The sequence below is a fragment of the Amblyomma maculatum genome, chromosome 11 (assembly GCF_055883805.1).
Source record: "Amblyomma maculatum isolate TAMU_Amacu chromosome 11, ASM5588380v1, whole genome shotgun sequence".
NCBI lineage: Eukaryota > Metazoa > Arthropoda > Arachnida > Ixodida > Ixodidae > Amblyomma > Amblyomma maculatum.
The window spans coordinates 20,114,048-20,128,160 of NC_139354.1; the positions used below are offsets into that span (position 1 = coordinate 20,114,048).

The following is a 14,113-nucleotide window of genomic DNA, read 5'->3' on the forward strand; positions in this document are numbered from 1 at the left end:
GCAGAAATATAGAAAAGATGCTATCAACAACAGAAATGTGATTTATACTCAACGAAGAATGTTGAAAAAAATGCAGAAATTTTGTCTAGTCAAATTTGAGAATGACATACTTATTTGGAACACAGATGAGATGTATGACACATTTTATAAGTCTGACAGGTCATTCAACATGAGCTTCGTTCAAACGAAATGAAAAGTTCCCGCATATAAATGAATACCCCGACTCAAATTCGACCTGCATAACCAAAAGTTAGCACTGTAGTAAACAACAACAAATTTACAGTTATACAAAAGACCTGCTGTTCCCTGCAACAAGAGCGATTGCGAATTAAAAACTGTGAAGTGACACACTACACGCTGATTGTGATTTGCCCTAAGTTTAGTTCCTCATGTGCACAATACCTGATCAATGAAAAATCAATAGCCTCCAATAATATACACAAAATTAACCAAACACACTTCATAAATCTATAGTAAGTTCTAAATACATCATTACTACAAGAAATATAAATTTGTCGGACTATAACACCTATGAGATTTTCATGCAAGCTTCTCTAAAGGGCAAGACACCATTGGAGCAACAGCATTTCAACAAGCATAAATGCTTGCAGGTATAGAACATCACATATTCAATATTTCCAATGTGACAATAAAAGCAGACTAAATGGACAACCAACACTTAAGCTTTGCGCATAACTATATACCTGAGTAGCTGACAACCAACAGGTACCAGTGAATATCTTTCATATGCTTGGGTTTTTGTGTTTTTGGGGTATCTTCATTTCTACACATTCCAGTGCACTACTATTATTGAACTTGTGTATCTGCATTATTATCTCTCTGATTGGTTCGGTTTGGTTTATGGAGTTTAATGTCCCAAAGTGACTCAGACTATGAAAGACTCCGCAGTGGAGGGCTCCAGGAATTTAGACCACCTGAGGTTCTTTAACGTGCACTGACATCGCACAGCCCATGGGCACTTTTCGCCTGCGTTTAAAGGCAGCCGTTGTAACTGCAATTGGATGCCTCATCCTTGGGCCCAGCAGTTGAGGTTCCTAACCACTACACCACTGTGGCAGGGCATGTCTCTCCGATTATCATTATACAGGCCCCAACTAGCCCTGCACAAGGGAAGGGTGCAGGCAATGCCTGCTGTTTATTTACCGTATGATTAAAAAATCCAATTTCAATAAAAATGCAAAAGAGATGCGTAAGAGACGCGTAAGAGACATGTAAGAATGCGTAAGAGGTGCGAACCTGGATGGCTTTGCTGCGTGCCTGAAGAACCTGGTCCTTCTCGCGGAGGTTCTCCTGTAGATCCAAGATGCGCCGCTCCAACTCCAGAATCTGGTTGTTGAGCTCCAGAATCTTGGAGTCCTTGTAAACCATCTGGGCATATAACCGCTCTTCCTCCTTCGTGCTGCTCCCAATGCCATCCTGCCTCTGGCTAGAGGACTGCACAGAGTCAGCCCGTCATTACCACACAGTCACGCAGAAAGAAAACTCCAGGACTCGACATCCTTCCCTTCGAGTACAAAGCAGTAAGATAATATCTGCCTCTCATCAGCCCATAACATCGTCCCAGACTGCCTGTTTGGTTTACAACACCAAAATTTAACTCTACAGATTGTATCCCACGAATTATACAACAGAAATTGTACGACTGCCCAGGTTACACCACCCTGAGTATTTTACTTGGGTTACACAACCTTTGGTGTAAACTGCATGGATTATGCCATCTGGATTGCCCAGATTACAACACCCTGAGTATTTTACTTGGGTTAAACCACTTTGGGTGTAAACTGCATGGAATATGCCACCTGAATTACACCACCACTTAGGAGTACAGATAGCTGCGCTAGTTGGAGATGAAACCCGCTGTCATTTTAGGTTAATTCGGGTGAAACAACCAAGGACACAAAGGAAGGATTGTCACATGACAGCACTTGTCCCGACAGAGAAGCACTTGGCCTGTGGCAATCCCTTATGTGTGTACTTGTCCATGCTAAATATAAACAACGTTTGGTTTATACTGCCTGGCTAACATATATTACCAACTCTACCATATTGTTACGAAGGGGGTAAGACGTCGGAGCGCTGAACTACAAGACGATAGGGTAGGGAGCTCAGCTGGTCAACGGCCGCGCGTCCGGCACGAGAGTCCTTTTTCAACGTCTTTCTCCTTCACTTGTCTTCTAAACTTCATCTTCTTCCGTACTGTTACATTTTCCCCCTTTGCAGACGAAGCCCCCCGGGCGAGGTAGTTATTCGTTTCCACGAGAGTGACACGGCTTCATCCGGGCGACATGGGCAACTTCAGTTCTGACTGAACGACGACCACTTGCTGTCATACGTGCTATTTGGTAGTTCACTTCACTGACGCGTTCAAGCACAACGTAAGGGCCAGCGTAATGCGCCAACATTTTCTGCGCTAAACCACGCTTTCGGAGAGGTCGCCAAAGCCACACTAAATCTCCAGGGGCGTAAGACACATGGTTATGCCGGCTGTCGTACCGAGCTTTTGAACGCTCTTGAGAAGCGAGAATTCGCAAACGGGCAAGACGGCGAGCTTCTTCGGCTCGACAAAGAGTTTCCGCAATGCACGGTTCATCATGGACAAAGTAAGGAAGAATGGTATCTAGACAATACCGAGGAGGACGGGCATATAGCAGGAAGAACGGGCTGTAGCCAGTAGTCTCATGGGTTGCGGTGTTGAATGCAAACGTTATAAATGGCAGTATAGTATCCCAATTCTTGTGGTCAGATGCGATGTACATAGATAGCATGTTTGTGAGTGTGCGGTTTGTGCGCTCCGTCAAGCCGTTGGTTTGAGGGTGATATGGTGTGGAATGCCTAAAATGCGACGCACACAAACGAAGAAGCTCTTCCACAACATCTGCCATAAACTGCCGACCTCGGTCACTGATGATCACTCGCGGAGGTCCATGGCGGAGGATCACAGAACGGAGCAAGAACAGGGACACGTGGTGAGCGGTGGCTGAAGGAAGAGCTGCCGTTTCGCAGTAGCGGGTGAGGTAGTCGGCACAAACCACGATCCAACGATTTCCGTCGGATGACTTCGGGAAGGGACCCATAAGGTCGATTCCGATTTTCTCAAATGCGCCACGTGGTGGAGTCACAGGATGCAGCAGGCCCTGTGGCGTGGACGTAGGGCGTTTGTGTCGTTGGCACTCAGTGCAGCTCGCCACATATCGCTCAGTTGTCTGGCGCATCTTTGGCCAATAAAACCGGTCGCAGGCACGATGGAGCGTTCTTGCAGAGCCCAGGTGACCGGAAGTGGGGTCGTCGTGCATGGCGCGTAAGATGCACGAGCGGTAGCTCTCGGGAACCACAAGCAGAAAATTCGTACCGGTGCTTGAGTAAGCCTTTTTGTACAAAAGGCCATCACGGAGACAGAACGGACTGGAAGCAGTGGAATCCCGCGCCTCCGCAAGCAGGGGCTCGAGGCTTATGTCGGTCTCTTGCGCAGTCCGCAGAGCCGAGGCGTTGGGAAACTCGGGCACGACGGAGGCGATGTAATGATCGAAATCACCAGAGTCACATTCGGTCGTAGGAAGAGGAAGGCGTGAAAGACAGTCTGCATCGGCGTGTTTGCGGCCACTCTTGTACGAAACAGTGAAGTCGTACTCTTGCAGACGAAGGGCCCAGCGTGCCAGACGACCAGATGGATCACGAAGGTTGACAAGCCAACACAGGGCATGATGGTCCATCACAACCATGAAATGGCGTCCATATAGGTAGCACCGAAACCGCTGAACAGCGAAAACTACAGCGAGACACTCCTGCTCCGTAACGCTCAGGTTTGCTGAGGGAACGGCTTGCATACGCAATTACATGCTCGCCTGTTGTCGAACGTTGCACAAGCACAGCGCCAACACCAATCCCACTTGCATCAGTGTGGACTTCAGTCGGAGCGGAGGGGTTGAAGTGCCGTAGTATGGGATGTGACGTTAGCAGAAACATTAGTTGGCGGAAAGACGCGTCGCAATCTGAGGTCCAGTCGAAAGGGATGTCCTTTTGTAGAAGGGATGTCAGAGGGTAGGCGACGTCGGCAAACCTTGGAATGAATCGTCGAAAGTAGGAACACAGGCCCAGAAAACTGCGGAGCTCCTTTTGAGTCTGTGGTCGTTGGAATGCTGCAACTGCTGCAGTCTTCTGTGGATCTGGCCGAACTCCATCGCGGTCGACGAGATGCCCGAGTACCAGCGCTTGACGTTCACCAAAACGGCACTTTTTAGAATTCAGGACAAGGCCAGCCTTCTGTAGGCAATCTAACACAACAGCGAGTCGCGTGTTATGTTCAGTAAAAGTCCGGCCAAAAATAACAACATCGTCTAAATAGCACATGCAGATTTCCCACTTGAGGCCACGAAGTATTGTGTCCATAAATCTTTCAAATGTGGCCGGCGCATTACATAGGCCGAAGGGCATCACGTTAAATTCAAATAGGCCGTCCGGGGTAACAAATGCAGTTTTTTCCTTGTCAGCAGGATCCATCGGAATCTGCCAATAACCCGATCGCAAATCAACTGAAGAGAAATAAGACGCGGAAAAAAGGCAATCTATGGCATCGTCGATGCGTGGTAGAGGATACACATCCTTTTTAGTGATGGAGTTGAGGCGACGATAGTCAATGCAGAACCTCCATGTTCTGTCTTTTTTCTTCACCAATATCACGGGAGCAGCCCAAGGACTGGAGGATTCCTGTATTACGCCCCTGTTCAACATGTCTTGGACTTGCTCGGTGATGATCTTACGCTCTGATGGTGACACACGGTACGGCTTTTGACGGATCGGATGGGCAGATCCCGTGTCAATCCTGTGGCGTGCGCGCGACAGCGGAAAACGTTGCGAGCCGTTGGACTGCGTGAAATCAAAGACGGATAGGTGCTGGGACAAGAGGTTCTTCAATATCTGTCGTTGTGAGGTGTTCAACGATGCGCTGATCATCGGAAGAAGCTTTTCGTCAGCAGGTGAGTTAGTAGCGGGGTTGTCTAGGGAAGGAGTAACGACAGCTACACAATTCGGGAGAGTTGCGCTACATGAAGCTAGTTTGGAACCCGCTGGAAAAACAACTGGTTCCGATGAGCAATTTATAGTCTACAGTCCGGTACGGCCCTCTTTCACGCGAACCAAATAATGCGGCACTAACGCATTTTTCTTTACGCACTGTAAATTAAGAGGCGCCACAGTAGCCTCAAAAGAGTCGTTAATAGCATGGGAGCAGGACACCTGGACACACACTGCTGAATGTGGCGGTATGACGACTTCATCACACACACACAAAACGTCTTCATAATTTGATGTCTCTTCCAAAAGTTCACGAGGAAGAGAACCACTAACACTTAGCTCTCCCGTTTGACAGTCAACTGTAGCGCCGCACATACGCAGGAAGTCAATTCCCAAGATTACGTCATGTGTAGATCGGGGCAGTACTGCAAACTCCGCCGGAAACACTGTGCCCCCCAAGGAAACTTTAACGCTGCATACCACAACCGGATACAATAACTCTCCACTTACTCCATAAAAATTTGAAGTTTTGTCCCAAACAAACATAACTTTGTTCTTCAAAAGGTTCTTAAAATTTAAACTCATTACTGAAACTGTAGCACCAGTGTCTACCAACGCCATCGTTGGCAAACCATCAACAATCACATTGACCTTGTTCTTTAACATGAACACAGACGGAGGAATAATAGGTAGCAGCGCACATTGTCCAGCGACCTCACCTCCATTGGCCGCGCTGGCTAGTTTTCCTGCGTTGGTGGTGGAGATCGGCGCCGTGGAGACGGGGAGCGGCGCACACGAAATGACGGAGGTGGTGTCACACTACGGTAAGACGCTGGCGAATGGCTGCGGTGCCCTTCGTTTTGAAAACGGCCCCTCCGGGAAGGATGTTCTGGCCGATAGTTGTCGATGTAGGGCTGGACGATACGTCGGTTCGGTGCCGTCGGGGGATTCCGAAACGATGTGCGCCGATTACAGTAGCGGGAAATGTAACCCGCGGCACCACACCGGTAGCACACCGGAAGAGGTCGCTGAAAAAGTGGCGTGTCAGCTGGTTCCTGCATGGTAGGCCGCGACGAATATCCGGATGGTGGTTCCGGAACGATGTAGTTGTCCGGCGGTCGGCGCGATGTACGACTGGAGTAAGAGCAAGGATCTGTACGCTGATGGCAAGAGAATTGTTGGAAATTCTCTTCAGGCCTTGGTCGCGGAGTGTATAGGTCTTCGCGGCAGACAAAGTCGGTGACATTCGCGGACATCGGCGGGCACGCACCCCCACAAGTTGGACGAGCATATACGTCCCCTCCGAAGCTATTGGGCCGGACAAGCTGCTCACGTCGTGACATCTCATCTCGAACAATTTCACGGATGGCGCACAGGAGGCTTTGAGATGGCGACTCTTCAATGCTAGCCACTGTAGTCACATTTGCGAGCAGTCCAAATTTCGGCGTAATGCGGCGAGTCTTTAGGGCCTCGAATGTTCGGCAGTGCCGGATAACGTCAGAGACCGAACTCAAGATTTCCTTGGCAATTAGGAAGTGGTAGACATCTTCCGCAATGCCCTTGAGCAGATGGCCTACCTTATCATCTTCAGTCATCCTGCTGTCGACGGTCTTGCGCAACTTGAGTATGGCCTCTATGTAGGTGGTGCAGGTTTCTCCGGCTGCCTGGGCCCTCTGAGCAAGTGTCTGCTCTGCCTGTTTCTTCTTTGCAGCTAGGTCACCGAAACATTCCTTGATGGCTTCGACAAAGCTTTCCCAAGTTGTCAGGGAGTCCTCGTGGTTCTCATACCACATCAAGGCGGTTTGCGTCAAAAAAAAGACTACATTGGCTAGTTTAGCCACTGAATCCCAGCGGTTATAGCGGCTCACACGTTCATAATGAGTGAGCCAGTCATCAACATCTTCCCCTGCTTGGCCGAAAAGGAACGAGGCTCGCGAAATGGTAGCGTCGCATTCGTGGTGGTCGGCGGCGCATCGCGAGACGAGGGTAGAGGGTCCCGTGTTGATGTTCGGGGCTGCTCGGTAGTCTGCTGCATTCTTGTTGAAAAGGGTGGGAGACCAGCGAGGCGACGGCTCCGACGAAGCTCCAGCGATTGAGGATGCGTCTTGAGGGTAGTCGTACCCAGCACCTGACCACCAATTTGTTACGAAGGGGGTAAGACGTCGGAGCGCTGAACTACAAGACGATAGGGTAGGGAGCTCAGCTGGTCAACGGCCGCGCGTCCGGCACGAGAGTCCTTTTTCAACGTCTTTCTCCTTCACTTGTCTTCTAAACTTCATCTTCTTCCGTACTGTTACAATATTATAAATTACTTTGGTCACACTGTTCACATCACCTCAGACTAGCCGCAGCAGCACATTTAAACTAATGCCTTCAAAAACAAAAAGGCTTTGAACTAAATGCTCAGTACTGAGGAGTAAGCTGCTGTGCCGTAATTACCTACCTGTCTTGCTGCCTGGCCGCTAGATGCCTCTGCACTCTCCATCAGCGCCTGGTCTCGTTGCAGCAGTTGCTTCTCCAGTCGCTCAACAGTCGACTCAAATGACTGGCGCAACTCCTGCATCTCATTCTCTTTCTTCTGCAGCTGCGATTTGGCCTCGTCCAGTTGGTGTTTGAGGACACGGACACGACCCCGTGACACATCCGCAGTTGAATCGTGGTGTGGGTTTGAGGGCTTTGATGCATCTTCACCTTGTTCCTGCAGAAAAGCCGCATGTTACTCTAACATTCTGTTCAAGCACATGCTTTCAAAAGCAGCATGTTGAACACTACTGTAACGTACGCTTAAACATAGTAAGCTCATGTCGGTAAACATGAGCAGACTCTGCCCTCCACATGAACACAAATGCCATTACATGAGTAAATTTACTAGAGAATTTGTCAAAGCACTCAGATTTACTTAAATGCTCTGCCTTCACAAATATAACAGTTAGAACTCATTAATTCAAACTTGGTTAATTCAAAATCCAGGATTGTTCGAAGAATTTATGTGGTCCCCAAATTTCTAACGTAACTTTGACCGGCTAATTCGTACCAGTGACCTGCGCCTGACCGGATGAAACTAAATATCTGGAGTGCTATGCAGAAATGCTCAATCGCAATTTCACCACAAACCAAAGATGCAACGGCTCCTCAGATCTGACAAGCACCGCTGTAGAATGATGCCGATACTTGATATGCTGCAGCCCCCATCCCAAAACTCTCACCAAAAAAAAAAGCACTCTGTAGTATGGCTTGCTGTGGATAAATGACAGATGGACTGTAAACTGTACAGTGCACCAACAACATCCCATGCTATTTGGAAGCATTTTAAATGGTGAATATGGGTGAATGGTGAACATGACTAATGTGGAGGTTTGGACTTGTTGGCGGTACATGATCCGAAAAGACTGGACACCTAACGAGGACGAAGGAAGTATAGTGAACATACGAGCACTAACTTGCAACACATTTAGTTTGGAACAACGGAGCAGTGAAATAAATTCAAGAGCGGCCAAGCATCATGCAGGCATGGCAAGCACATTATCAGTGACGACGCAAGTACAACAATTCTTTTGGAGAAGAGTGGCCAAGCATAATGCAGGCATGGCAAGCACATTATCAGTGACGACGCAAGTACGACAATTCTTTCGGAGAAGAGTGGCCAAGCATAATGCAGGCATGGCAAACACATTATCAGTGACGACGCAAGTACGACAATTCTTTCGGAGAAGAGTGGCCAAGCATAATGCAGGCATGGCAAACACATTATCAGTGACGACGCAAGTACAACAATTTTTTCAGAGATAGACATACAGACGGCTTCGATACACAGTTTTCATGCAAACTAGCAATAATCTCTGCCTCAATAATTTTGCGCATCAGTTGGCAACTGCTTCTCGCGATGATGGTGAATTCATGATAGAGTTGCAAGCAGGATTATTAAGCACTAAGACCAGGACTGGGTTCGGAGTCTGTATCTGAACTAGAGCCAGAATAAGGTGCAGCAGCAGAATCAGCTTTCAGTCCCACATTTCGTACAGCGCGCGTCAAGAAACCCTCTGCATTTCTCTTTCACGTTTCTTTGATGCTCACAAAGGCATTGTTTACGCAGTTGCCACTCTGGCCGATGTACGACTTTCTCCATGAAACTGGTATGCAGTACATGCCTGATTCTGCACATTCTCTTTGCCATTCTGCACAACTTCTAAGCTTGTCAGGGGCAGAAAAAACAACCTTAACCATTTGTCCTTTCTCCGACCTTTCCAGTCGGTGAGATAAGCCATGAATATACCAATTACTGCAATCTTCTGCTTTTGAGATGGGACCTGAAGAACAGCGGCCTGCTTCACATGATTACTTTTTACGATACCTTTTGCGACGCTGACCAGGATATGTGCCAGGTATCCTGAAGCAGTCAACCTCGTCTAGGTGTGCGCTGAGATTTTTCAGGTTGAATATGAGTGAATATGTCGTCAACTCGAGTTATTTCTTGACTTGACGACATCTTAGTGAAAATCAAGAGGAAATGGGCGTGGGCAGGGCATGCAGCGCGAAGAGAGGACAGCTGATGGTTACTAAGGGTAACAAACTGGTGGCAGATCGGTTGTCAACCTAATTGTTTGAGCACAGCTAACATCATTTGAGCAACCAATAATCGGTCTTAAAATTTTGATTGTCAGAGCACTAAAGTTTTGTTAATTCTAAGGGAAGGAAAGTGTAGCAGGGGGAAGCAGAAAGTTAGGTGGGTGGAAGAGGCTAAGAAGTTCAAGGGGGTCAAGGAGATGCAGCTAGCGCAGGACCGGGTTAATTGGAGGAATATGGGTGAGGCCTTCGCCATGCAGCGAGTATAGTCCGGCTGATGATGATGAAGATGACGATGGGCCTAAAGCACCTAAGAATGCTACCTCTAAAGTAAGAAGCACCTCGGGGCACATTGTAAATTGTTCACTAGTCGTACTTCCGTACCGTAAGCATCACAGTGCCCCAATGTCCCAGATCACCTGAAAGCCTGTTAAACAGAGGCTTGGGTCTAAAATGCCTCAGAATGCTTCCTAAAAGGTAAGAAACACCACCAAGAAACTTTTGACCACCTCGTTAAAGAGGAAATGCTGATAATTATCTAACTTTGTAGGCTGCATTGATAGCTGCACCGCCATTTAGGATAGCGACAGCATTTGCACAGCCAGTCCAGCTGCTACTGTGGCACAAGGAGGCAAAAGCAGGGGGCCATGGTGGGCGCTTTGCAGTCGGGTGGTGGTGTGATCACATATGATCGCATAAATACAGCGCACAGTGACGTGGTTACGCTTGTGAGTTTGAGAGCATGAAACTGATCGGCTGTTTCATGCCTTTGCATGCCTTTGCGCAGACACCTAGCGCAGAAAACAGTTGGAGCTCTAGACGAGACTGAACCGTTGGAAAGCGACAGGCACATCTAAAATCTGTGAAGAAGCGAAAGCACGTTCTCTTTCTGACTATAGTCGTGCCACTTGTCAGTAATGGGTTTTTTATAAGTGTTAATGGGGATGCAAATGAATGTACTCTGGCATGCATATTTCTAAAGTGCCTGCACTTGAACGACCATTTGCCGCTTGACACTCTGTCAACTGAGGAACTGTTACACTGTCATGAGTCACATTTTAGTGTAAATGGGCTAATCACTGAAGGACACCACTTGCGATGCATGTGAAACATAGGCAGAATGCTTTTCACCAGTGAAGGGTCTCGCTAGTCACGTATGTGAAAGCTACAGAAAATATTTTTGCCATTGAAGGATCTCACTAGAGATGCATGTGACAGTTGAGCCGAATATTTTTCCCACTATTATTGGTCGTTGCTTTGGTAGCCGTTCACAGTTCCCAGTTACTTTCTGTACAAGCGTGTTACCATTAAGAACACAGTATTCTGTCAAAATCTGCAAGACCTATAAACTAAAAAAGAAAAGGCAAAACCCACACTTATTCCTAAATAAACTACTAGCGAGAAAAAAAATGCCTCATTGTCGCTTGCTGTGGTGGCTCAGTCAATAGGGCACTCATCTACTGAAGTAGAGGACCCAAGCTCAACCATTGTCATGAAGGAGAAATGCAAAGGGCACCTGTGGGCTATGCAATGCCAGCACATATTGAAGAACATCCAGTAATCTAAATTAATCCAGAGCCCTCAAACAATGACATCCCTCATAGCCCAAGTGACACTTCAGGGCATTAAGCCCCCCAATTTACAAATTTGCCTACTATTCTAACTGTAATACACAATAAATCTATTGAAGAAAACAGAAAGCTCGCATGACAAAAATCGCAAAATGTAGGAGATTCCTCACTCCTTCAGGTGATGCTTCATGCTGGGCCTTGGCTTGGCTTGTGAGCTGAGCTATTTTCGCTCTAGACTGCAGCTTCAGTTTCTGGTATTTGGCATTACTCTCCTGCGAGAAAGAAGGCAAGAGAATCAGAAACCACGAGGAAAGCAAAATCTATAAACGAAATTTTATTTCAAGACGCATTCAGAACTGTTCGGACTATATGATTTCCTTGCTTACTTCTCAAACACAGAGTCCTGCTCAACCTAACTCAGCCTAATCTTGTCTACTGGAGAGAAAGAGCCCACACTGATAGTTTCCAGTTAACAACGTAGTACTGTGGTAACAGCAGCTAAGTTTTTGCTTCCTGCCACACAGTAAAAGGAATCTGTTCTGTGACACTGAGTGCTTTCCATAATTACATTTTTTTTTTCTCATAGTTTAACCTAACGCAAGTTCACGTCAGATTTGACTTTCGTAACTGTCTTTGTATTTTTATCTGACATATATAATTTCTCTTCCTATCACTGATGGTGTTGCCCACAGTCTTGCTTCGGGCTTTTCCGTTAGCCATCGAATTATTACCCTGTGTTAGAGTACAGCCAAAATAAATTAGTTAGGTTTCATTATACTTCCTCAGTAAATTGCTAAGCTTCAATTTTCCACTACAACATGCCTGCAGATTGCACTCCAACCTATTTCTATAACCTAATGTAACTACTTGGTAGAAATGCCTGCACTTGGTAACTACTTTAAATACTTCACTGCCGTCATGCATTGTCACTTCTTTATCAGGTTGTTGAGCATTACACCTGTCCACTCTTAAACTACCAATGTAGGGATTCAATCAAGCATACAATTTCCTTAGCAACATCCATGAATTGGCCCTGTAAGATCTCAGATAAAACAACTTCAACAGCATCCTGAAAGGTAATCACCTTTAAATACAGACAAATGGAAGGTGATAAAGTGGTTCAAAAGATAACCAAATAGAGACCTCTTGTCTGGAGGGATGCATAGGTAGAAATAGACACCATTTCGAAAATGCCAAACCGAACTGTGTAGCAACAGTAACACACACGTTACAAGATCACCTCACAAACACAAATAATTCATATACACAGTCATTCACATAATGCACAACAATATGCAGGATAGCAGCAAAGAAACAGTAAGCGGTCCTATTAATGTCATCATTGACATACTGACATTACTTTATGTGAGTATATCTTTTAATATTGAAGGCAGTGCACTTATTACTATCCTCTTTTTAACTTAGGTCATTTAACAGTAAAATGTCCAACAATTCTGTCCTTCAAATGCTGGTTCTTCTTTCTAAGTGAAAACTACCCTGGTACTCAATGGTTTGATGGCATACCACCTGCTTGGGAATCATGGTTGAAGTTCACTGGTAACTGACCATGGCCAAAACTGAATGACATTTTGGGAGGAGCTTGTTCATACTTGTGGACAAGGATTGTGAACAAGGGAACCATATAGTGCTCCCAAAACGTCATTCGTTTTTGGCCATGGTCAGTTACCAATGAACTGCAAAAGCTACCCCTAGAATAAAAACTTGCTTCCTCTTTTGCAGCATACAGGAACATAGTTTTTGCTGCCCGAAATGTGTTTCGAAGGCAATAAGGCACACAGTTTATAACTAAGGCAGAATGCATAGCACCAAGTGACAGCATATGAAAACAACGCATTCGGCTCCTCCTTGCACATACCCTCAGATGTATCCTCATCAGTGCGCTTCTTACTTATTACATGTTATTCTCTTGGCACCAGAAGATGTAATTATGGGTGGCAGGAAAAACTGATTTGCTGCAGCACTCTTGGCACTTCTAGCCATCAACTGCAGACAGAAGTCAACATATGTTGTGCACATGATGGACTACCACATTATATCACATACTGTATCATCACCATCAGCGTCATTTTCTGAGCTGAATGATCTGCTGGAACCTTTTTTCTCTCTCAATTAAGTTCATCAGATTGCACTCTGTGCTGGAAACAGCTACCGTATTCCAGCAAATGTACTTGTACTGGCTCTGAACAGCCTTCAAATACACTTTCTTTTTTCCAATCAAATCACTTACTGGCAGGCTGTCAGTTTTGCACATGGTATCTATTAAGTGAAACCACTTTTGGCGGAAGCCTGTCAGCTTGGGATGGCGCACGATGGAAAATATTATGGTACCGCCCAACAAACAAACAGGCCGATGTTTCACTACCATGTAGGAACTGAGCAAGTCATACCATTTGTCTTTTGGTTGGTGCAGATTTATTTTTCAACGTATATTGTATGCGGTGCATACCAAATATATGCATATATATAATACACATCCCGTTGTGACACAAGCCTAGCAAAGTGTAGCAGCAGACACGACCCTCCAGAAAAGAGTTTTCTTCGGTTCTCTCCGCCCCTTGCCGAGATTTCCTAGACAGGCATGTAGGTGCCGAGACAGTCACTGGCCAAGTTCTTTCTGCTGCCAATGCTGCCTTCAGGCCAAATTAAATTGAAAAGAAACATACCTCTAGCTGCTTCTCTTTCTTCTTGAGGATTTCTTCATTGGACCTCACAATGTCCTTGAGCTGCTGGATAAGCAGGTCCTTATGGTCAGGATCATCCATTGCAGAATGCAAAAGTCACACTGGAGGCAAGGAGAAAGTAATTTGTCACCCCAATCAGACTCGCTGTATCCATTAACAATTCCTTTTGTATGGCTGTTAAAAGATTGTTGAAATTTAGCATTATTGCAACATGGCTCATACCTACGTTTAAATCACCTAGCTTAT

The 14,113-nt window shown here is 46.2% G+C and overlaps 1 protein-coding gene across 5 annotated transcripts in view; it reads right to left on the reverse strand.

The window, feature by feature from the left end:
- The window catches only part of LOC146173025 (uncharacterized), a 45,470-nt gene that overhangs the window by 29,414 nt on the left and 1,943 nt on the right, over positions 1-14,113 (reverse strand). For all 5 annotated transcript variants that reach the window (XM_084583620.1, XM_084583617.1, XM_084583619.1 and 2 more), the window contains exons 2-5: positions 13,850-13,968; positions 11,336-11,437; positions 7,475-7,729; positions 1,258-1,455 (exon numbers count right to left, since the gene is read on the reverse strand). In XM_084583620.1, the coding sequence (XP_084439746.1) occupies positions 1,258-1,455; positions 7,475-7,729; positions 11,336-11,437; positions 13,850-13,948 (654 nt within the window). In that variant the 5' untranslated portion in view covers positions 13,949-13,968. The remainder of the gene's footprint in view (positions 1-1,257; positions 1,456-7,474; positions 7,730-11,335; positions 11,438-13,849; positions 13,969-14,113) is intronic.